At 37.1% G+C, this 23,300-nt stretch overlaps 2 protein-coding genes across 6 annotated transcripts in view; both read right to left on the bottom strand.

Moving 5' to 3' along the window:
* LOC125271369 (CD209 antigen-like protein C) overlaps positions 1-23,300 on the bottom strand; it is a 47,228-nt gene that overhangs the window by 12,651 nt on the left and 11,277 nt on the right. For 2 of the 5 annotated variants that reach the window (XM_048195439.1, XM_048195438.1), the window contains exons 3-5: positions 22,018-22,139; positions 1,389-1,492; positions 460-1,069 (exon numbers count right to left, since the gene is read on the bottom strand). In XM_048195439.1, the coding sequence (XP_048051396.1) occupies positions 931-1,069; positions 1,389-1,492; positions 22,018-22,139 (365 nt within the window). In that variant the 3' untranslated portion in view covers positions 460-930. Of the gene's footprint in view, positions 1-459; positions 1,070-1,388; positions 1,493-20,216; positions 20,608-21,843; positions 21,948-22,017; positions 22,140-23,300 lie in introns of those variants that run through there. The other 3 variants (XM_048195443.1, XM_048195441.1, XM_048195440.1) reach the window with 2 other exon arrangements.
* LOC125271378 (C-type lectin domain family 6 member A-like) lies at positions 6,091-12,421 on the bottom strand. Its single transcript, XM_048195453.1, has 5 exons — positions 12,154-12,421; positions 11,845-11,949; positions 11,646-11,767; positions 6,773-6,876; positions 6,091-6,622 (listed from the first exon to the last, which is right to left on the bottom strand). The coding sequence occupies exons 1-5, from the start codon at positions 12,338-12,340 to the stop codon at positions 6,487-6,489; spliced, it is 654 nt and encodes a 217-aa protein (XP_048051410.1). The 5' UTR covers positions 12,341-12,421; the 3' UTR covers positions 6,091-6,486.

Consider the following 23,300-nt stretch of genomic DNA (forward strand, 5'->3'; position numbering starts at 1 on the left):
TCAGAGAAGATGAGGTGACGTTCTTAAAAAACATTCTCCGAATGCGCCTCGTGAAACATGGATTCGGTCTTACAAACTTTTAGCATTGTGTCAGTTGATTTAGATGATTATGTGTGAGGTAGGGAGAGTGCAAAGACGGTGCTTACTTTGAGAGAGCTCTCGCGCACGAGGGAAGAGCTCTCTGCTCGTTCTGTCCGTCAGCGCAGCAGTCATCTCCCTCCATCATTTTACAGTCGAATGGTGGCTAGAACGGCTCCAGGTTCAAAGGTCAATACGGAATTAATTAATCTGCGTTAATTTTTTTAACGTGTTATTTTTTCTCAGATTAATTAATCGAAATTAACGCATTATTTTGACAGCCCTAATATATATATATATATACATATACATATATATATATATATATATATATATATATATAAAATAAAAATAAAAAAATGAAATGTATTATACGATAAATTGTTAATAATGTTTTTTTATTCAAAGAGAAAGAAAATCAAAAGCAGTTTTACAGCACTCAATATCGTAACGCTGAATAATAGGGTGAATCAGGGCAATCTAAAACACTTTACACTTCTGTACTGTGATTGTCACTTCAACACTTCAGACCAACAAATGAGACATGATAACAGCTAGAATAAGGTTATACTGACATAGAGCTGCTTGTGATGGAGCAAGACATGAACACATCAGATGTAAAGTGTGCAGCATCATCCTTTCACATGAAAGCAGCTCATGCAATTAAATCAACTGATATTGTCTTAAAAGACAGGAACTGTAATAATGAATTATGTGATAGGGGCCATATTCAAAAAAACATCTTAAGGCTGAAAGTATCTCCTAACTTGCTGATTTAGGAGAACTAAAATAGATAAAATGTTTTGTGAAAACAGCCCCAGAATAAGATTGAAAGATAAGCATGATGAAACCCTATTTCTCACAAATCCCTTTTCTCATCTGAGAGCATCTGAGATCATTCCAGTTGTTCAGGGTGTGTTTTGTAGGATTCAGTTCAATGCAGTCCTCATCTCCACCACGATAGTTATTCGGCTCACCTTCGAGCCAAAACCTGAATAAAATGTGTCAGATTTTTTAATTATGTATTGTTCAACCAAAGTTTATATCCATTCAGAAAATTACAACTAAAGAATGTCACAAGCAATTCTTAAATCATGAGTACTTCCACTTGCACAATGACAGTTTCAAGAGTAAATTTAGTACAGTAGCTCAAGCAGAAGTGAAACTGCTGAAAAGTAAAAACGTTATTATTATTTTTTTAATAGAATCTATTTTTTTAGGGAGTGTATTTTGGGTTTTGCTGCTTGGGTTTGTGGTAAAGCTGTTTTCAGAAAATTTCGGGAAATCACATATGATTTTTTTGCACTTACCCATGTTTCAGTGGTGAATTATCCACCCATTTCATGTTGCCTTCATTCTCTGTGTCAGACAAACCGATCCACACACTCTCCTTGAGGAATGACGTTATATGCCTCTGTGTGAATAAAAACAGGAATAAGTGTGATTCCTCTCATTCATGAACACAGGCGTTACAACACTGCATATTTTAAATCTCACAACTGTTTCAGGTCTTGGATTCGCTACTAATTAGCTGATGAGCTGAATCAGGAGTGTTTGTTTAATTAGACATGGAAAATGTTCAGTGTTGTGGGAGCTCCAGGAACATGGTTGGGAACCTCTGCATTAACGGACACTCACACAAACTCACCTGCTTCTCTTCAGTGTCGATAATGACCAGATCACCACCATGATTCCTGCAGTACTGCCTGCTGTCAGACCAGCTCTTCTCCTCATTGGACATGAACAAACCATCTGGACCCCACACATATCCTTACAGAAACACAACTTTTTAAAACTGTATACATAAAAGGAAAAACTAGGAAAAGGAAATGATGTACACAAACACTAACCTTGTTTAGAAGCACCCTTAATGTGCTGATATATAATGGCAGGAATCAGAAGAAGACAAAGGATCCCGAGACAGACTGTGGTCAGCACCAAACATCGACTTCCTTCTGAGAAACAAGATGAAAACACAAATATTAATGAATACACTCCATATTGTCAGAAATAGTTTCAAATCAAGCTTTGTAAGTAAATTATTTTGTTTTATAACGACAAACGCCTAGATTTACTATTGTAAAATATGCTAAAAAAAAAATCTTATTATTGGTTAATACATTTCATATAAAAGCTTCAAATCAGACTTTCTGCTTACTGTTATTTTGAGCTCTTCCTTCACACTGGCTGTGTCTGTCAGGTCCAGCTGTGTTCTTATTATTTCTGCGTTTATTATCATAATAGTCCTCTAATTCCATTATTTGTGCTTGTGTCTTGCAGTACGTCTTCCCAGATGAGCTGTGGTTCCTATAATGATGCCTACTCTCATTAGGTCATTTAATATAGTGCTAAATTTACACAGGAAGTGATATAATTTGACACTGTCCTTCAATGTGAATAGACTTCCTGAAACTCTCTTCAGACCCAAACTCTATCACCATATCATCTTGTACATTCAAACACAGTGAGCTAAAACCCCATTTTGGCAGGTAAAAACCTAACAGGAGTTTGTGACCACTCAAATGAACCACCTAAACAGCCTTAGCAGACCTTTGTATTCATGGCAATTAACAGAAAGATAATGAATAGTGTTTTTTAAGCTGCGCCACTGAAATACTGAACTGATTTACCTTTAACTCTGAGCTGACTGAGATTTGGTAGAATGAAGATGATACATTCTCTCCATATCAGAAAAAGTCAGTCATAACATCTCTGTTTCTACTGGCATTTGTTAACAGATATAGTCATTGAACCTGTTTTCCAACACAGTGTCTTCTGATTCAAGGAGTTGTCTTCATTTTTTAAATATGTTCACTTCTACACAATGGAAATGAGAATTAGCAAAATGGTGGATCTGTGCCTTTGTTACAGCTTTTCTCTCAAGTGACACACTCCAGATACTTCAAACCTTTCAGAGATAAACATATTTATTAAGCTAGTAGTCCAGTTCTTTCAAGTCCACAAGAATACTGTACACTGTGTATTAATGATCTACAAGTGAGAATGATCTTTAGCTCCCTCTAGTGTACGAACATTAGGGCACTTTCTGACATTCAGCTTTAACTGAGGTTCTCTTATCTGATAGATGAGATGCACATGAGGTGCTTGTCATCTCTTAAAGATGCACAAACCCTGCTATTGGGGCATGTTGTCACAAAAGGAAAATGTGTAAATTAACTGTCTTTTTCAAGGTAAGAGGAATATTCACTGGAGTAAAATGCATGATAGTTTAAGTGGTTCATTTGTTCCAAATAATTTGTGTTTTTAAAATTCTACATATTATCTGATTAAAACACTGGATCTCATGCTGTAAAAACACATGGTTACAATCAATAATATAAATATAATATAAATTTATAACATAAATTACATGATGATTATATCTTAATCTTTAACAAGCAGCCATTATCTGATCATATTTCTCTTGCTGGTCTTGCCATAACAAACAAAGTTTGAATGAAAAGCTAACACCGAAAAGTCGAGCATCAAACTGACCAACTAAAGTAAACACTGATCACCATAATGGTGATGACAACTATTATTTTCAATAAAACATTAACATCTAAACCTCTGTTAATCTCAATAAGAACTATGAAAAATGACAGAAATAAAGTCAGTCTGGTTTATAATAAGTGAAGCTGGTAATGCTGTTTTTAGAATTGTTTAATAACTCTGGAGCTTGACATCAACAAAGGATGGGTTTTCATTTTCAACCAAACTTTGATGTCTGAGCAATGCGAGTCCACATCCAGTACCCAAATGGGAAGCTTCCTGCTAAAAATGTTATAAGAATGTTTATTCTTTGTTTGCTGCTATTTGGACTCCTTGGAATTCTTTGTCTCATTGGGGCTTGTCTGGCATTTTTATGTGTTCTTTCAAGCAACAATAAATAAATAAATAAATAATTTCCAATAGGAAGTGCATTATCATCACACAGTATGTTTCTACAACAACGCAGCACTGCATCCATTGCTCCAAACAAAATGCTGTGGGTTTACGTTGGTTTTCAACAATTTTCTTCAAAGAGATATCAATATAATTCAAAAGCGGTTTCACATACACCCAGTTTAAGAATAGCTGAGTGAATCAGGGCAATCTGGGACATTTCAGACCATATTCTGTAGTTTACTGTGATTTACTGTGAGCTGCAGAGTTTAATTTGGATTTGTCTGTGTGTTTTTTGACTCTTATAGATGAAGTTTAGCCTGACGTGGTCATACTCAATTCTAGTTCGAATATGAGTCTGATACTGCTCCATTGGGCTTTGATTATGGGGGCGTATTTCAACCGATCCAGGAAAGACCTCAATTGGATAGACCTACAACCAATCAGAGCTACAGAGTAAGTGACGTATGTTGAACGATGCATAGTTGTCAACAGAACTCTTCTTAGTGACCATCGGGGCCAGCTGATAAATCAAACTTTTGCCGAATCCCGTAGGAAGGACGGCAAAGACATCTTTCCCATCGACAAATGCCTTGATCGCGGTCCTCTGTTCCTCTTTTAAAATTAATGCGCTGTCGATATCTTCTATAACGGACGCGATGGCGGAATCTACACATCTCAGTTCTTCAACAACAGCCATCATTGTTGTAAACTAATTGACCTTTCGCAAAGACTCGCCCCCCTTAGTTACTGTTGCTTTGTCCGACAAGCCGTGGCGCTGTCACGCCACACAGTGGAAAATACATCGCGGAGCAAAGAGGAAACTGACAACACATCGACAGACGAGACAGAGCAGGTTACTTATGATATTAAACAAAGTCCCAGCTTTCAAACTGTGTAGTTATTAAAAAAATTCAAACAATAAAAACCGTTTTGTGGCTCTTTAATGTGTTGTGACCATGACCGTGACAGATTGCTGTAGCGCCTCAGCTCAAGAGGCTCGTGAACCGATCATCTCTTCCTACTAGTCCATTTATAGCATCAAATAAACATGAATGAACATGAGAATGAATGTTGTTTCAAACGCGGAAAGATGTCAATATGCACAATTTTTCAAGTTTAACTCCACCGATGTTAATCTTCTAACTCCTGACTGCTTTGTCGGACAAAATGGAGGATGCAGCGTTTTGATTGGTTAGATCGCTTGTCAATCAATCTCCCCAAGCGCTCTTTGATGACGTGGCTGATTACGTTTCTGGTGATAATCTGTCAATCATCACCCTGACAATGTGATTGGTCCGAACAGTTTCTGTTCGGGCATAATTACTCCTCTACGGATCGAGTCCAGACCGAACTCCCCAACCTCAAAATGTTGTGGGCGGGGCTAAGTTCGGCTGGCATCCAGGCTAGATGAAGTTCCCATTGACATGCATTATATGACTGACAGACTGCAACAATTGGAGTTAAAACTCATCATTTGTGTTCTACTGAAGAAACAAAGTCACCTACATCTTGGATGCGCTGGGGGTAAGCAGATAAACATCAAATTTTCATGTTTGGGTGAAATATCCCTTTAAACAGAGATAGTACTGACTAAAACAAAAAGTAAGAGCCCAGATGACGTCACTCACCTGTGAATGATGAGGTTGCCGCGTGTTTGAGGTGGGGTTTGAGATTTGACTATAAACTCAGCGGTGTCTCTAGCTTTTAATAGTATGACTTTGGTGGTCAGCAAGCTGTCAAAAAAATCTTATAATGAACCAATACAACCAGAAACAACTGTTCAGACTTACATGTGAAAGGTAAATCCCCCATGTGTGGTTTGGATTGTGCGACGGTTTGTAAAACCTCAAAATAGTCAGGCATCTATTCTTCAGTCCACTTATGAGAGTTATGGCATGTTGCCCACACAATATGGCGGCACTGTTGACCTGCGATCCAGCGGGCAATGAGGCGTGGTATGTATTTTATTATGTCTATGCAGGAAATAGCAGCAAGTGCCCTGAATCTAATGCTTCAGTCTGATACACCTGCTCTCTGCTGCGCCCTGCTGGACTGGAGGGAATCTCTCCATAGAACAATAAAGCAGATACACAAGAATGAAATACGAAATAAAACAGAATTTTGTGATAATAATGTAAATTGACTATTTTATTAAAACAGGAAGCAGTTCAAAAGCAGTTAAATTTCACAGACACAAAATATCAGAATAATAGGGTGAATCAGAGCAATCTGGGACACTTTAATAACTGAAATTTACTGTGATTTTCACCTTCAGACTAACAAATGAGATGCATGATAACAGCTAGAATAAGATCATATTAATATAGAGCTGCTTGTGATGGAACAAGACATGAACACATCAGATGTAAAGTGCAGCATCACCCTTTTACATGAAAGCAGTTAATAAATGAAGAAATTAAAAGACAGGAATCTATATAATGTATTATATGTGAACAAAATAATATTGAAATTGATTCCATAAGATAATACAAGTAAAAGCATGACAAGACTGGGTGAAACCTATTTCTCACAAATACATTTTTTCTTATCTGAGCACAGGTAATCATGCCAGTTGTTCAGGGTGTCTTCTGTAGGAAACACTGCGATACAGTCCTCTTCTCCATATCTGTTATCTGGCTGATTTTTGAACCAAAACCTGAATAAAATGTGTCAGATTTTCAGTTATTCAGAACCTCAAATGTTCAGTCAATCTGGAGGTTTTGACGTCTTATTTTTTAAAATGAGAATTAAAAAAAGACAAAATAAATACACCTACATGATTTTCTGGGAGTGTTTTTGCACTTACCCTTGTTTCAGTGGTGAATTATCCACCCATTTCATGATCCCCTTGTTCTCAATGTCATTCAAACCAATCCACATTTTCTCATGTATGAATGAAGTTATATGCCTCTGTGTGTGAATAAAAACAGGAATAAGTGTGATTCCTTTCATTCATTAACAGACACTCACACAGCCACAGGGACATATTTTATCAGGGGGGTGCGGGGGGGGGGGGGGGGGGGTCAGGGCTTGATATTGCATGGTGGTGACACCTTATGATACTCAAATGTAGTTTGGTGCTCTGGAGTTTACACAGAAAGCAAAGACTGAAGACGTGAAAAAACGCAAGGTCTCAAGACGTGTTTTTTCATGAGTTGTGTCATGCGCAAGACACTGCAAAAGACACAATCCATGAGCGCAATGGTTGAACACGTCCTTCTAGCATGTTTACATAGAAAAACTATGGAAAAATAGCACCGTGAAATAGAAAACACGTTCTGTGAGAATGGCCCTAATGCTGATGAATGCTTTAATCAAGACCTCTTTATTTCACCAATGTCTGAAAATGCATTGTCAAATGAGTTCTGAGACATGCTGGTCCTCAACACTGTAAAAGATTCATCTTCGGTCTTGTAATTTTCATTAAAAAATTAAGGTGATAATTAAAAATAGTGTGTATATTTTATTAATAAAATTGTGGTTCAGTGTTGTGTCGAAAATATTGAGAACATTTCACTAATAAAACCAAGAGATACATTTTCCTTTTTTAAAGGAAACTTAATCGGTTTTGAGGCTTGAATTGAGGAAACAATTAAGCTAATAAAATTAAGAAAAGAAGGCTGCCTATTTATTTTAAGAGAATTCAATTATGCGGTTTTAGATGCAGCTTTGCATATGGCTGGAAATGGAGAGTGAATATTGAAATTGAGTGTTATTTTATGCGTTTTTGAGTAAAGGGAAATATCTGTTAATGTTTAATGTTCAGTTATGTCTGACATTTGAAAGAGTTTTGTTACCAACCAAAGCAGAGCTTATGGTTAGGTTGTGAATAATTGCATGTACCAATAATATGAAGCATGTTGTTTTGTTCAATGAGCAATAACTTTGCTATTGCCAGTGCATAGCAAATTATTCATTATTCATGATGATTCATGCCTCCACGCATACTGTGTTTCTTGACAAAAAGTGTCTTACAAAATTTAAATTTCTCTATTGTTTTATATGAACGAGTAGACAGAATAATTTTACATCATTTTGAAGCAAAAACTCTAGTCTACAACCTCCAATACCCAGAAGTCTTGTGAACACAGTTTTAATATATATTTTTGGCCTTATTTCAGTGACTTAAGTTTTTTGTTTTTTCAATAATCTTGCATAAACGTTATTCCATTAAAAATACAAACATGTACATACATGTTGCTCACATATAATGGTAGCCTAGTTTGTGCTGAATACAGTGTAATGACACTTTTGCCATTAATATGTTTATGAACAACTGAAAAAAGCACAAATGTCAGGGCATGTCAAAACTTCTCCAGGGCCCAAAATCAGCCTCAGACTCCAGAGGGTTAAAGTGGTTATGTTCACAAATCATAATTTGAACAGGCAAGCATACTGTATGCGGCTTACCTAATGTAGCAAAACATACGTTTTCTTGAATTCTGAATCATTATATAATACCTAGAAAGCACGCATAAAGGTGCTCCCTTTATAATCACTAAACTGTCACTCGTCTTAATTCATTCGATCTCACAGAGTTCTGCTAATTGATTAAGGTGACTGTATAATGAATATCTTATTTAGCCTACATATTATCTACACTTTTTTGTTGCAAGTTAAATTATAATGAGAGGATTTGAGTGCGCAGATCTCTGGACAAAAACTCAGGCGTTTTGAGTGGTGAGGGGATTCTAACTTAAACACGTCTGATTGGCCAATGAGCTCAAGAAATCATCAGATATGTTTACATTGCTCAACGCTGCAAAAATACATTGTAAATAGAAAAACATGTTTATATTAGTTTTGACGCTCTCAAGAGCACAATCACCAACTCTGTTTATGTTTATCAGTTTATGATGACACTGAGAGTATTCGTGAGCGTGCAGAATTCAGTCAGAGTTCTGAGTTCAGATCAAGCACTAAATAAAAATCCGGCATTTCAGTGATGACGAATTTGAATGCCTCTGATTGGCCATTGCAATTATATGCTGATCAGAATCATGTGTGATTGGTTATAGTGCGCAACGCTGTAAAACGCATAAAAAATATAATGCAACATGAGCAGGTCTATATTTAATGCCGCAATCAACGCTTTTCATTTAATTTTCATTTTCACTTTATTATTAGATTTTAAATGTGCAGGTGCATTTTTGGCTGAACCCCCGTTAATTTTTGATCCGTGGCCATGGGAAGGCTAAGCTATCCCCAGCCTTACACACCTATGTGTCTGCAGAAGCTCTTATTGAGAATGAACTTATTGAGGTTTAGATATTGACGTCTTATTGGTCAAGAAAAAAAAAAAAAAAAAAAAGAGAACATTAACTCCCTGAGGTCTGAAAACGCGCCGGCGCGTTTTGCAGGATTTTTTTCACATTGCAGCAAAACAGACTTAAAATACTCTGTCATTTCTTGTCATAGAGACATAAGTAATATATCAATTGAAACTATAGAATGTCTTCTTTTATTTGTGTACACTCAGAGTAAAAACACAATGTTGTGCTTTTTGTAAAATAAAGAAAACTAACATGATGCGTGATCTCTCCTCTGAACAAAGTCCAATCTGATAGTTCTCAGAAAATGAACTGTAACTTATGAATACTAATGACAAAAAAAGGACACTTACGTCTAAAGAAATGTTGAAATGTCAGGTTTTAAATCATGCAAGTCAAATCGAAAACAAACATTCTGTGTTTATGTAATCTGTATGAAAAAAGAGCCATGTCAGAAGTCCGTGATTCAGCTCATTACCCGCTAATGCGGCCACGCCCACGGAGCCAGCGCTATTCAGAGGCAAATTCAGAGGCAATACATGCATTCATCGTCTCAATCGTGTATTGTCTTGAAAAGTGTTTATTTGGATGTTAAAGCAATTGGTTAGTGATCTCTAGAAGACATGCCGTTAGTTCCTAGTTCCTTTTCTTCTTTAGAATAATTTGTGGACTAAATGTGCACAGAGAGCGCCCTCCGGCTGCAAGTATGAATTAAAAACACAGTATCCAACACTCATAGTGATGACAATAAATATTACTTCTCAGTATAGAAAATTGACATAAATATATAAGAATCCATCAATATTTCTCCAAATGTGCATGCTTTTAAGCTAAAAGCCTATATGAAATGCCATAGAGGTAACATAATTGTTCAGACACTTTGCACCACAGAAATACATTATATTTTAAAGAGTATAATAGAATACCATTATTTTGAATTGTAATAATATTTCACAGTATTGCTGTTTATGATGAGCTGAGACATAATTACAGAGGTTTTTTTTCACAGCCTACCTGACTGAAAGGCCTCATTAATATGCAAGTCATTTCAGGTCATTATTATGTGATTCTTTTGTCTTCTCAGGTGTAAATGGCCCATTATTTATGCAGATTCACGCCTCCACGCATACTGTGTTTCTTGACAAAAAGTGTCTTACAAAAACTAAATCAATATATTGTTTTATATGAAGGAGTAGGCAGCATAATTTTTACATAATTCTGAAGCAAAAACTCAAGTCTACAACCTCCAATACCCAAAAGTCTTGTGAACACAGATTTAATATACTTTTTTTGGCCTTATTTCAGTGACTTAAGTTTTTTGTTTTTTCAATAACCACGCATAAACATTATTTCTTCAAAAACACAAACATGTGCATACATGTTCCTCACATATTATTGTAGCCTAGTTTGTGCTGAATACAGTGTAATGACACTTTTGTCATTTATATGTTTATGAACAACTGAAAAAAGCACAAATGTCAGGGCATGTCAAAACTTCTCCAAGCCCCAAATCAGCCTCAGACTCCAGAGGGTTAACATCTTAGGCTGGCCATACACTTGAAGATTTTAAGCCTGGTTTTGAGCCCGATTTGCACCCCTGAACGATCGGGGGGCGCAGCCCGATTCAAGGCTTATCGCAAATGAATTTTTTGTCCAAAAATTCTCTATTATATATCATTACGATTATTTAACTGCTCCCAATCGAGACAGAGCATCCCCGATCTCAAATCCTAAATATCAAGCATGTCAAATCATCTTCTGTGTCCATTCAGAGGATTATAATGCTAAAAATCATCTGAAACTGTCATTTTGTCTGTGATCTCCCACAGTTTTAAAATTGGTTAAGATTTGAAAATCGTCTAGTATGTGGCCAGCCTTAACCTCTGTTAATTCTCAGTAAGAGCTTCTGTAGATGTATGTCAGAAATAAAGTCAATCAGGTTAGTAATAAGTGAAGCTGGTAATGCTGTTTGTGGAGTTGATTAATCAGATCTTCAGAGATTTAATGTCTTTTATCTTCAGTTGATTTCATATTCGAGGCTTCTCGCAACCAACTTTTTGTCCCAAAATTTTGTGGCATCGTTACGATTATTTTACTGCTTCCGATCACGTTGGGGCCCGCACAATCCCAAATCATAAATATCAAACATGTTTAATATGATAAATCTTGGTTTTGCTGTGTATATTCATCAAGTCATAAAACCATATTCAGCAGCATGAAATAATTTTTATGAATGAAGTAATTTTATGGATATAGGGGGAAAATAAAAAACAAAACAAAAACAAAACAAAAAACTTAATTTGAAGTCATGTCATCTTAAATTCCAATGTATTGAAACAGCTGTCGGAAGGGGGTGTTGCAGCACCCTCAGCATCACTAGTTCCCGCGGCCATGGAGTCACAAACTCACCTGCTTCTCTTCAGTGTCGATAATGACCAGATCAGCTCCTCGATCCCTGCAGTACTGCCTGCTGTCAGACCAGCTCCTTAACTCATTGGATATGAACAAACCATCTGGACCCCACAGATATCCTTGCAGAAACAAACATTATAAAACTTTATACATAAAAGATGACAAAAAAGAAAAAAATAGATACACAAAATCTAACCTCGTTTAGAAGTGCACAGAAAGTGCTGATATATAATGGCAGCAATCAGAAGAAGACAAAGGATCCCAAGACAGACTGTGATCAGCAACAAACATCGACTTCTTTCTGAGAAACAAGATGAAAACACAAATGTTAATGAATATTGTCCATACTGTCAGAAATAAAGTTTCAAACTCTGAAATAATTCTGATTATTCATTTCATATAAAAGCATAGATACTGACATATAGTGACTGAAATCTAACAGTTGTCATTTCCCGACACCTTCTTGATGCCTACTCTACTACTACAAATTAAACACTCTGCTTACTGCGATTTTGAGGTCTTCCTTCATTCTGGTAGTGTCTTTGAGGTCCAGTTGTGTTCATAACATTTCTTTGTTTAGCATTTTCATAATAGCCCTCTAATTCCATTATATCTTCTTGGGGCGTGCAGTACATCTTGACAGATGAGCTGTGGTTCTTAGAATGATGACTTATTTTAATAGTTAAATTCATATAGTGCTAAATTTACACAGGAAGTGATTTCATTAGGGGCTTTCACACAGAGGAACCTTTTCATAGTTCCTAGAACTATTGGCTGAAGTACCCGGATTTTGCCGTGTTCACACCGCAGGAACTAGGAAGCATTTTAGTTCTACTTTTGGGGGAACTAAATTAGCTCCTACTTCAGAGTAGGGTCTAAACCAGCTCTATGGAACTATCTGTGACATGAGTGTACATTGATTAGTCAAACACATTTCAAACACCAGCACTTGGTATTTCTAAAAAACTGTGTAAACTTATTTACTTCACGAACATGGAAAACAGTGATAATGGCATTTACCTTTTGGCTGCAGGGTTGTGTTATTTTTTCTGCCTCGGCAATACTGACAGTTGTCATAGGAGATGACAAACCTGATTTTGGCAGGTACAAAAACCCAACAAGAGGAATCTGTGATCACTCAAACGAACAACCCAAACAGCCCTAACTGAACCTTTATATTAGTGATAATTAACTGAAGGATAATTGTGGCAAGCAGGGCAGGGCCAAGAGCCGTGGGAACAGAGAGAGGCCGGTGGTGCGAATGCTAATGAACACCGGTCTGGAGTCCCACAGAGGAGCTCTGGAGGAATAAAAGGAGGAGTGACGACAACGAAGGACAAGAGAGGACCAGGCCAGGGACATTTATGTTGCGTTTTATTATGTTTATATAAATGGCGGTAGTCCATGAGGGGGTGCTGTTTTACTTTTGTTTTGTTGTTTGTCTATTTTTGGATTAAAGTTTATGTTGAAAGTCCAAAAAATCATCTATTGTGTGGTGTCATTATGATAATTTAACCGATCGAGACGGAGCATCCCTGATCTCAAATCGTAAATGTCAAAATATCAAAATCGATTAGTGTGTCCCAGGCATTAGATGAAATCAACTAAAAAGACATTAATTCTCTCTTATTACAAACCAGACTGATTTTATTACTGTCATTCATCTACAGTTTTTTTTGAGAATGAACAGAGGTTTAGTAATGATGTTTTATTGAAAATGGGCAGTTTGTGGTTTTTGTAACAGTGTTTCTCTTCAAATCATAAAAAGTCACCCATCAGTCAAAACTTTAAAAAAAAAAATAATAATTTGGTGCTGTTATGTGCAGCAGAGTAAACGACACTTGAGTTTACTGCATGTGCGTCGTGTGTAGATGTGTTCCGCTGCTTGCAAGCAGCCTATTTTGATTGCACTCGCAAATTGTGAATACACTGCAGGCTCACTCCTGCTCGAATCCAAGGTAAATCATCAACACTATCATCTCTTACATGGCTAAAATGCATGCGCAGCTTACTTTACTTCCTGAACAAGTGCGCACCCAAGTCTGTGTTGCTTTCATATTCACGCAAACCGCGGCACAGTTCGAGTGCAGCCGAACTCAGACCACCTCCTCGTCTCGGGTTCAGTACCCTGGTGTGCACCCGGGTTCGCATGAAAGCTTTCACATTAGTGATTTTTCATGCGGACCATGCCCCTTTCCAACTAAACTCCCAATGTGAAAGTCTCCTTAGAGTTTAAATGAGCTCATTTTAAATATCTTCACTTCTACACAATGAAAATGGGAATTTGAACATTAGATCTAAGCTTTTGAAAGGTTTATTTTCTTAAAATGTTTCATACTGCTTTGTGTGACTGTCTTCATACTACATTTAAAACCAGTCTTACGGATTAAAAGATTTATTATGCTACAGCATTCCAATTTCTACAAGTTTACACATTTTCTAATAAATTTTCTACTGTGTATTAATCTCATTGTGAGAATGATTGTTAGCTCTTCTAGTGTATGAACATTGAGACACTTTCTGACATTCAGCTTCGACAGTGTTTCTTTTATCTGGAGCTTTTATTTCTTAACTGTGCATCCTCTTTTCGTTTCCTTAGTTCTTTTCATAGCATCCTAGCTCATAAGCATGGGAAAATTCTGCCTTGTGGGTTATGAGGCTTCTGTAATTTTTAATTAAATTTTTTTAATGTAATTTAATTTTAATCTAATTTTTACAGTAGCATTACTGTAATTTTACTGTATTCTTTGATTACAGTAAATAACTATTTTTAAAAATGTGCTGTATTTTTTTACAGTAAACTATTTGAAAGTGTGTATTTGCTGTATTTGTTTATATGAAGACTGGCAGCTGAATTTTAAATTTAAACTATTAGCCGCATATGCTTTAAACATGTTTAACTGCATAAAATGTTGTATAATGCACATATAAACTTACTTCACCTATTATTTCACAAAACAATTAAAAAAAAAAAGACTCTTCTTAATCTTGAAAAACAGGTATTTTATTTACCTTTTTTTTTTTCTTGAATGGACATGAATTTACATAGTTTTAAATTTCTTGAAACATATCAACCATTATGGCCCTTCACACCAAAAAGAAATACACAACTGCATGACTTTAAATTTAGTTTACTCAAAAATGAAAATTCTGTCGTTAATTATTCAACATCATGTCATTCCACACTCATAAAACCTTTGTTCATTATCAGAACACAAATGATCATATTTTGAATGAAATCCGAGAGCTCTCTGTCTTTTTTTTTTTTTTTTCGCAAACAAAGCATTTGTGTCATTTCATAAAACTGAGGTTAATCCACTGGAGTCACATGGATTACTTTAATGATGTCTTTACTAGCTTTCTGGACCTTAAATGTGCGAGTTACATAGGCTGTCAACGGAGGGACAGAAAGCTCTCGGATGTCAATAAAAACATCAGTTGTGTTCCGAAGATGAACAAAGGTCTTAAAGCTTTCGGTCCCTCCATAGCAAGCCTTCACAACTGGAACTTTGACACTTCAAAATGTTCATAAAGAGATCATAAAATTAATCCATATGAACCAAGATCAAAGATCTTCACTTGTGTTCTAAAGATGAACGAAGGTCTTACGAGTTTTGAACAACATTAGGGTGAGTAATGAGTAATTCATTATTTTAACACTTCATGAACATTAAGCCACTTCCAACATGGCCAAACAACAAAGGCCCAAGTGAGTGCAACAAACTTTGATCCCAAAAAAAGGAGAACAATTCAGCTCCAGATGCTGTCCAATCACAAATGCAAAGTGTGGCTAGAAATAGGAACAAAGAGGACAATATATTAGATATGTAACAAAACATAATGATACAGTCATAACCAGATAGAGGGATGATAGATACAGTCAGATACAAGTATAGAATAATAAAAGTTTATAATAAAAGTAAAAATAGATCTTGGTGTGTGTGTGTGTGTGTGCGTGTGTGTGTGTGTGTGTGTGTGTGTGTGTGTGTGTTTCTTACTTTTCAGAAGTTCCACTGAAAATCCACCACAGAAGAGTGGCAACATGTGGGCTGACCACAACCCGTTTCTTCTGAACCGTCTGGCCTGTTGTTTTAGCACATTTTCTTTCGTCTTTGTTCCTCTCTCCGGATAAATACAGAACAGATTTAGATGTCCCACTAATTAAAATACATTATTTATCTTGTTAGTTTGCTAGCGTCAAATAGGGAGACATTCACCCTAAAAAAATTAGTTTCCTCTCTGTGTTAAAGGCCTCAATAGATATAAAATACATAGTATACATAAAAGACATGTTCGCGCACGATCAGTTTGTTCAAGTGTCAACAAACACACATATCTGTACATTTTATTTCAAGTTAAAAAAGATTTGGTTTTGCTATGGTAATAAATTATTTATACAAGGCAAACTTTATTTCAAACAGAGATGTTAAAGTCTTTGCATTACCTTAAGTTAGCAAATGTCCACTTGACGTGAACTATATTCCGTGACCGGGCTGATCACGAGGCTTTTTCGATTTGGCCCGTGTTAACAGATGACTGTCTGCCTAAACAAATGTGATTTACGCCATAAAATAATCACGACCAAGTGTGCTGATCAACACAAAGTTTCCATGGATTCCAACTGTTGTCAAAAAAACCATGCAATGATTAATTTTCGGGCCATAGTGCTATAGCGCCGGGGAATGTGTGAGATCCTATTGCGACCACGCTGAGGAAAACCCTGCGCAAATCTGCTTCACGCCCCGTGGACGGAGGATGCGTCAATCCGAGGTTACCAACATGAATTGCGAATGTAGAAACATATATAGTTACCAAAGATGGAGAAGGAAAATGAAATAAGTCACTTACCACAGTTGTAAATCACTCCTCTTAATGCTAACGTTACCTGAATCTCGACCGTTGGAGATCCCACAATGCCTTTGTATGTTTGAAATTTACACCAATATTCTGTAAATTTGAGGCAAACCGCCACGCCTCTCAGAATTCATTGCAATTTACAGCAATATGCTGTATTATTAAAATACAGCCAGCTGTTGTAAAATATTGCTGTAATTTTTACGATGAATTCATTACAGTGAATTCATCGGTTTCACAGATGACAAATGAAGCTTCACTTTAAGTGTGCTGGATTTTAAGTGGTGCTGCACCATACTGTCATAGTCATAATTTTAAATATACACCCTGTCTATAAAAAGGATATACATATCAAAAGTTTTATCACATGTAATACTAAAAATGTTATATATTTAATCAAGTGTCCTCGCAAAAAAGTACATGTTGGAGAAACATCACGTCGCTTAAGGGATCGTATTACAGAACACAGGAGCTCCATCAAAAGAGGTGATATCACAAAACCAGTAGCAAAACATTTTAAAGAATGTAATCATCCTATTGTCACAGAAACACCAGGCTCCACCGTCACCCAATCACAGCGCACCCCGTCACCCGAATACTAATCACGCACACCTGCACGTCATCAGCACACTCATCACTGGCAGGACTCTCAGTCATACACGCTCACTGTCTGGTCTCGTTAGCATCTTACCTGTATGCTCACCTCAAGGACTCCATTGGACTACTTACCTGTCTCCAGTGTTTCTCCTGTTCTCCTCCTGTGTGCTCCGTCTTCGTGTGTGTGCTCCAACGTCAACATTGTGTCTGGATACCTGCATTCTGCCATCATCCTTCACCTACAAAACAAAGGACAGTATTACCATTCTCATTACCACTATTCACCCGAAGATTTACCATTCACTCACCTGCTTCACTGTTGTTATTCTGGTGTTGAAATAAACATCTTATCATTATACTTCCTGTGTCTCCGACCTCCTGTGTTTGTAACACCTATGTCTTCCTTTTTATACTTTGGCATTGAGCATATAAAAATTCCACTAAGAGGAGGTAACATCAACTTAATTAGAAAAAGAAGGGAGGCTTTTTGTATTTATTATTTAAAAGGTTTGTTCCATACTGGGATTAAGGAGGAATTGGTCTTAAAAGATTTCTTACAAAAATATTTTTATATTCCGGTATAAAGGTGCAAATTTTGTATACAATTTTTTTTTTAAATAAATAAAACCTATATATATATATATATATATATATATATATATATATATATATATATATGTTTTTTTTTTTTTTTTTCTGTGACGTCAGAAGCCAGGCCCATGGCAACCTTCAGCCAATTGTTAAGGTTTTATTGGACATGTCACAGTACTGATTGCTTACACCACAAACTGATACATAAACCTACCCGACACTGTAACCTGCAAATTACCTGCATGGCTGGATTTCTGGTGAAGTGGTTTGGGGGAAAAATCGCACTTCACCATCAACTTTGAGCATCAAGAAGACTTAACCCTCACGCCTTATTCTTTATCATTTACTTCTTATATTAGTCTTTTTATGACAGACCACACTAAAACCTACCCTTAAAGGTGCCCTAGATTCAAAAATTGAATTTACCTCAGCATAGTTAAATAACAACAGTTCAGTACATGGAAAAGACATACAGTGAGTCTCAAACTCCATTGTTTCCTCCTTCTTATATAAATCTCATTTGTTTAAAAGACCTCCGAAGAACAGGCGAATCTCAACATAACACAGACTGTTACGTAACAGTCGGGGTGTACGCCCCCAATATGTGCATATGCCAGCCCATGTTTCCAACATTATGAAAGGCATTAGACAAGGACAGTACGTCTGAATGTGCACAGCTGAATCATCAGACTAGGTAAGCAAGCAAGGACAATAGTGAAAAATGGCAGATGGATTGATAATAACTGACATGATCCATGATATCATGATATTTTTAGTGATATTTGTAAATTGTCTTTCTAAATGTTTCGTTAGCATGTTGCTAATGTACTGTTAAATGTGGTTAAAGTTACCATCGGTTATTACTGTATTCACGGAGACAAGAGCCGTCGTTATTTTCATTTTTAAACACTTGCAGTCTGTATAATTCATAAACACAACTTCATTCTTTATAAATCTCTCCAACAGTGTAGCATTAGCCGTTAGCCACGGAGCACTATCAAACTCATTCAGAATCAAATGTAAACATCCAAATAAATACTATACTTATGCGATTAGACATGTTGCATGATGAACACTTTGTAAAGATCCATTTTGAGGGTTATATTAGCTGTGTGAACTTTGTTTATGGTGTTTAAGACAAGCGCGAGCTCTTGGGGCGTGGAGCACGAGATTTAAAGGGGCCGCATACCCTGAATCGGCCCATTTATAATGATGCCCCAAAATAGGCAGTTAAAAAAATTAATTAAAAAAACAAACTATGGGGTATTTTGAGCTGAAACTTCACAGACACATTTAGGGGACACTTAAGACTTATATTACATCTTTTGAAAACATGTTCTTCGGCACCTTTAAGCCTAAATCTTTTCAATCAGAAAGCAACATACAACAAACTGGGTGTCTGGGGCAACACAGGGATGGGAAATATGTATATTATATATATATAATAAACAAGTTTAAAGGTGCAGAACATAAACACTTCTGAACCATTTCTGGTTCGCAGATGTTCACTTTAAATTAAGGTTCACTTTCACAGGTTATTAATGTTCATAACTCATGAATTAATGGTTCACAAGTGTCCACCCTACATTACGATTCACAGGTAACTAATATTGGAATTAAACATTTCATTATTATCTAATCAAGTTATGCTCGTATTATCTTTGGGGTCTATTTGACCCCACGCAATGTTTAACGCCTCTAAAAATATGGTTGACATCTTTTTTTTTTTGCTTCATATTTGATGACTTTTCGTCATTTAATGGGGACAACTAGGTAAACATAAATTTTTCACGATGACATATTTTCAGTGTCCTGTACACAGTCCTATACACATCGATGATCCTTGGGCATTTACTGGATCATCAAGAACTTCAAGTTGAGAAATTCCACTGCAGTGAAGAAGCCTTCAGAACATCCCAGATTGTCCAGCAAGCGGCAGGACGGTCACCTCCTGAAGAGTCAATCCTGAACCATGTGCAGAGCTCAATATTGGCAGCAGGTGTGCATCTGTAGGCACAGTGAGGTCAAGACTTTTGGACAGTGGCTTGGTGAAGAAGGGCAGCAAAGAAGTCACTTTTCTCCAAGAAAAACATCAAGGACAGACTAGAATTCTGCAAGTACAGCATGGATTGGACAGCAGAAGACTGAAAGAAGTTATTTTTAATGATGAAGCCCCCTTCCGACTGTTTGAGAAATCTGGAAAATGAGTTGTTTTATTTAAAGAGCTATTTGAGTAGTCAATGAAGAAACATAAAGTACCTGATAGATAAAAATTTGAAAATAAAATTATATTCTGGAGGTTTTTAACTGCTGGGGTCAAATTGACCCCACTGGCAAACCGTATTCTGGCAAACCCCACTTTAGACCATATTCTGTAGTTTACTGTGATTGTCGCCTCAACTCTTCAGACAATCAAATGAGATGCACGATAACAGCTAGAAAAAAGGACATACTGACATAGATCTGCTTGTGATGGAGCAAGACATCAGATGTTTGGTGTGCCACATTAGCCACTGTACTAGATTACCCCCGTGAAAAACAGGATGCTGTGAGTTTATTACAGGAATAAGAAAATAATTACAATTTTACATTTCCTAATCTGAATATCGTCTTTGTATATTATAAAAAAAATCTGAAATATAATTAATATCAAGTGGTTTCAATAAAATGACAGTAGTATACCGTTTTAAAAAGTGGGAACCTCAGTTAGAAGTTTTGTGACCACAGTAAGAATGATTCATAAGATAACAGTAAAAGCATAACAAGGATGAACCCTATTTCTCACAAATTGCTTTTTTTCTCATTGAACATGGAACATCATTCCAGCTGTTCAGGTCTGAAGAAAAAAAAAAAAGACTTCAGTTCAACACAGTCCTCCCTCCCAAACTGGTCATTTGGTTCACCACGGGACCAAAACCTGAAGAAAATATAAGAGATATCAGTTATTTCATTACCCAAAAGTTATTTCAGCAACAAAGAAAAAATATTACATTTACTTTATGAAGATGCTTTTAAACAGAGTGGCAAATAAGTAACAAGAGACAAAAGAAAAGCATCACAATCAATTCATGTACAGCTCACAGTACTGCAATGAAAAAAAGCAAAGAAGCACAGAAACTAGAGCAGAATGAAAGTACAGAAAAGTTCCCAGACAGCAACATAGTGTGGCCCAGAAGATTTAATAATTTAATTTAATTTCAAGGAGATTTATTCTTTTTTTTATATATATAGGACGAGTCTTTTATAGTTGTGATGCTTCAGTGCATGTGGAATGTTTTAAAATGTTTTCTGAAGGTTGTGATGGTTTTCAACCCAAACAATGGTTGGGTAATTTTTTATAGTCATATATTTCAGTTTGTGTAGTTTTGCAGTTGAGTTATAAATATTTAGCATTTTCGCTGTTTTCATCCTCTTCAGGACAGAGCATTGGTGTATTTCTTCTGTGAAATACAGTTTCGTGTACATTTTATTTAATCTATAAAATAGTTGCTGTGTTGTAAATCCATTCATATTATTCAATATATTATGACATACAGGGATGCGATGTCAGTCACCTAATTGAGTGTCGCATTGGTCTTTCTCATGATAGAAATTCCTGATGTCTTGCATAAAAAATAAATTATTTTATTTGTAAAGATACTGAATCTAAACACTTTGGATTAAAAAAAAAATGTTCTCAGAACTCAGCACTGTATGTTTATGAGCAGATTATGGAGTCAGACACAGCATATACTGGTTGATTACACTTTAATTAGTTTTAAATGTTTAATTTTTACTTCTATAATGTTTGTTAAACATTTAAATGTAAGCAACATTGTATACAACAATGGTATAAAATGCTGTATTAAGAACTGTTCTCATAGAAAAAAAGTGATCATGCAAACCAGTGGCTGAATGGAGTACTTCATATGTTTAGAGGATTTAAGTTAATTTATAAGTACTAATTCATTTTGTGAAGTAAAAAAACATAAGCTAGTATTATTGTAAAAATTAATTAATAAAATCAACCCATTATGCAGGGTTCATTAAACAACCCAACTTGCTGGGTAAGATTAGCCCAACATGTGTTCTGTCCAATATACAAACAACCCCTTGGTTGTTTTTAGAATGTGAGAAATCCATAGTGATTTTCTGTGAGTGTTTTGTCACTTACCTTTGTTTCAGTGTTGAATTATCCACCCATTTCATATTGCCCTCGTTCTCAATGTCAGACAAACCAATCCACCCACTTTCCTTGACTAATGAAGTGATGTGCCTCTGTATGTGAATAAAAACAGGAATAAGTGTGATTCCTCTCATTCATGAACAGACACTCACACAAACTCACCTGCTTCTCTTCAGTGTTGATAATGACCAGATCACCACCTCGCTCCCTGCAGTACTGCCTGCTGTCAGACCAGCTCTTCTCCTCATCGGATGTGAACAACCCATATGGACTCCACAGATATTCTAATAGAAAAAAAATACCCTTAAAAAATCGTCTCGGTTACATATGTAACCCTCGTTCCCTGAAGGAGGGAACGGAGATGTACGTCAGTAGTGACCGACGAATTGGGATATCGCTAGAGAGTCCCTATCAGCTTCGAGATAACTAAAACAAGCCAATGAACATTGGTGTGCGATATTTGCATAATGCGCACCTCCCCTAACAGGGGGATATAAATAGGAAGCAGATGCAATCGCACTCTGTTTTTCGCTGAGGAGACAACTGGTGTCCGTACTGCATCGAGGGTACAGAAACTGTGGCGACGGGACGTACGTCTCCGTTCCCTCCTTCAGGGAACGAGGGTTACATATGTAACCGAGACGTTCCCTTTCAGTCGGTCACTACTGACGTACGTCAAACGTGACCGACGAATTGGGATCCCAAATAAAGCGCCACAGTTACGAAACCCCTTCCAGTGCCCAGCGCAAGCCCTGGCCACCCGTCGCACCAACTGGGATGGTGAAGGGGCGAGCTTACGCCGGGAGAGTCTACTGCTGTTCCGACATACCCACTAAGTAAACTAGACTACACTGGGGAAGCGAACCCGTAAGGGACGCTGCGGAGACCACCACCTACCCTGTGGGAAAGGAGTTTACGTGGAATGCACATAAGGACTGGCCCGAAGGGCAGTACGCATACAAAGTCCCTGGGATGGCTCCACCTGAGTAGGAGGAGACTCACCTGACAGGTATACGGCCCAGGGGGCAGGAGTGGCATTGCAAGCCAACACATAGAGCGGGCACAACGCATCTACCGGCTGGTGGAAGCGAGTACACGGGAAGATACCGGCTCTACACGTAAGCTATAAAACCTAGCAAAAAACCTGTGTGCCTGCGGCTTGGGAATAGAACCACTGGCAATGGGCAGTCTCCTGGGAGGCGAACAGATCTATCTGTGCCTCGCCGAAGTGCTGCCAAATCAGATGGACCACCTGGGGATGGAGTCTCCATTCGCCCGCAAGTGGAGGCTACCGTGAGAGCTCGTCGGCTGCACGGTTGAGCACACCTGGGACATGAATGGCACGAAGCGACCTCAGATGCTTCTGGCTCCATAACAAGAGATGGCGGGCGAGTTGCGACATGCGACGGGAGCGTAGACCACCCTGATGGTTAATGTACGCCATG

Source organism: Megalobrama amblycephala, linkage group LG7, assembly GCF_018812025.1.
Source record: "Megalobrama amblycephala isolate DHTTF-2021 linkage group LG7, ASM1881202v1, whole genome shotgun sequence".
NCBI classification, from domain to species: domain Eukaryota; kingdom Metazoa; phylum Chordata; class Actinopteri; order Cypriniformes; family Xenocyprididae; genus Megalobrama; species Megalobrama amblycephala.

Bases quoted from the DNA above. Each gene is read 5' to 3' on its own strand.
- LOC125271378 (XM_048195453.1), bottom strand. From the start codon at position 12,340: ATGAATTTAACTATTAAAATAAGTCATCATTCTAAGAACCACAGCTCA. The intron at 11,768-11,844 runs GTTAGATTTTGT...TGTTTCTGCAAG, and splicing joins TCTGTGCACTTCTAAACGAG to GATATCTGTGGGGTCCAGAT. The intron at 6,877-11,645 runs GTGAGTTTGTGA...ATTCACACACAG, and splicing joins TCGACACTGAAGAGAAGCAG to AGGCATATAACTTCATTCAT.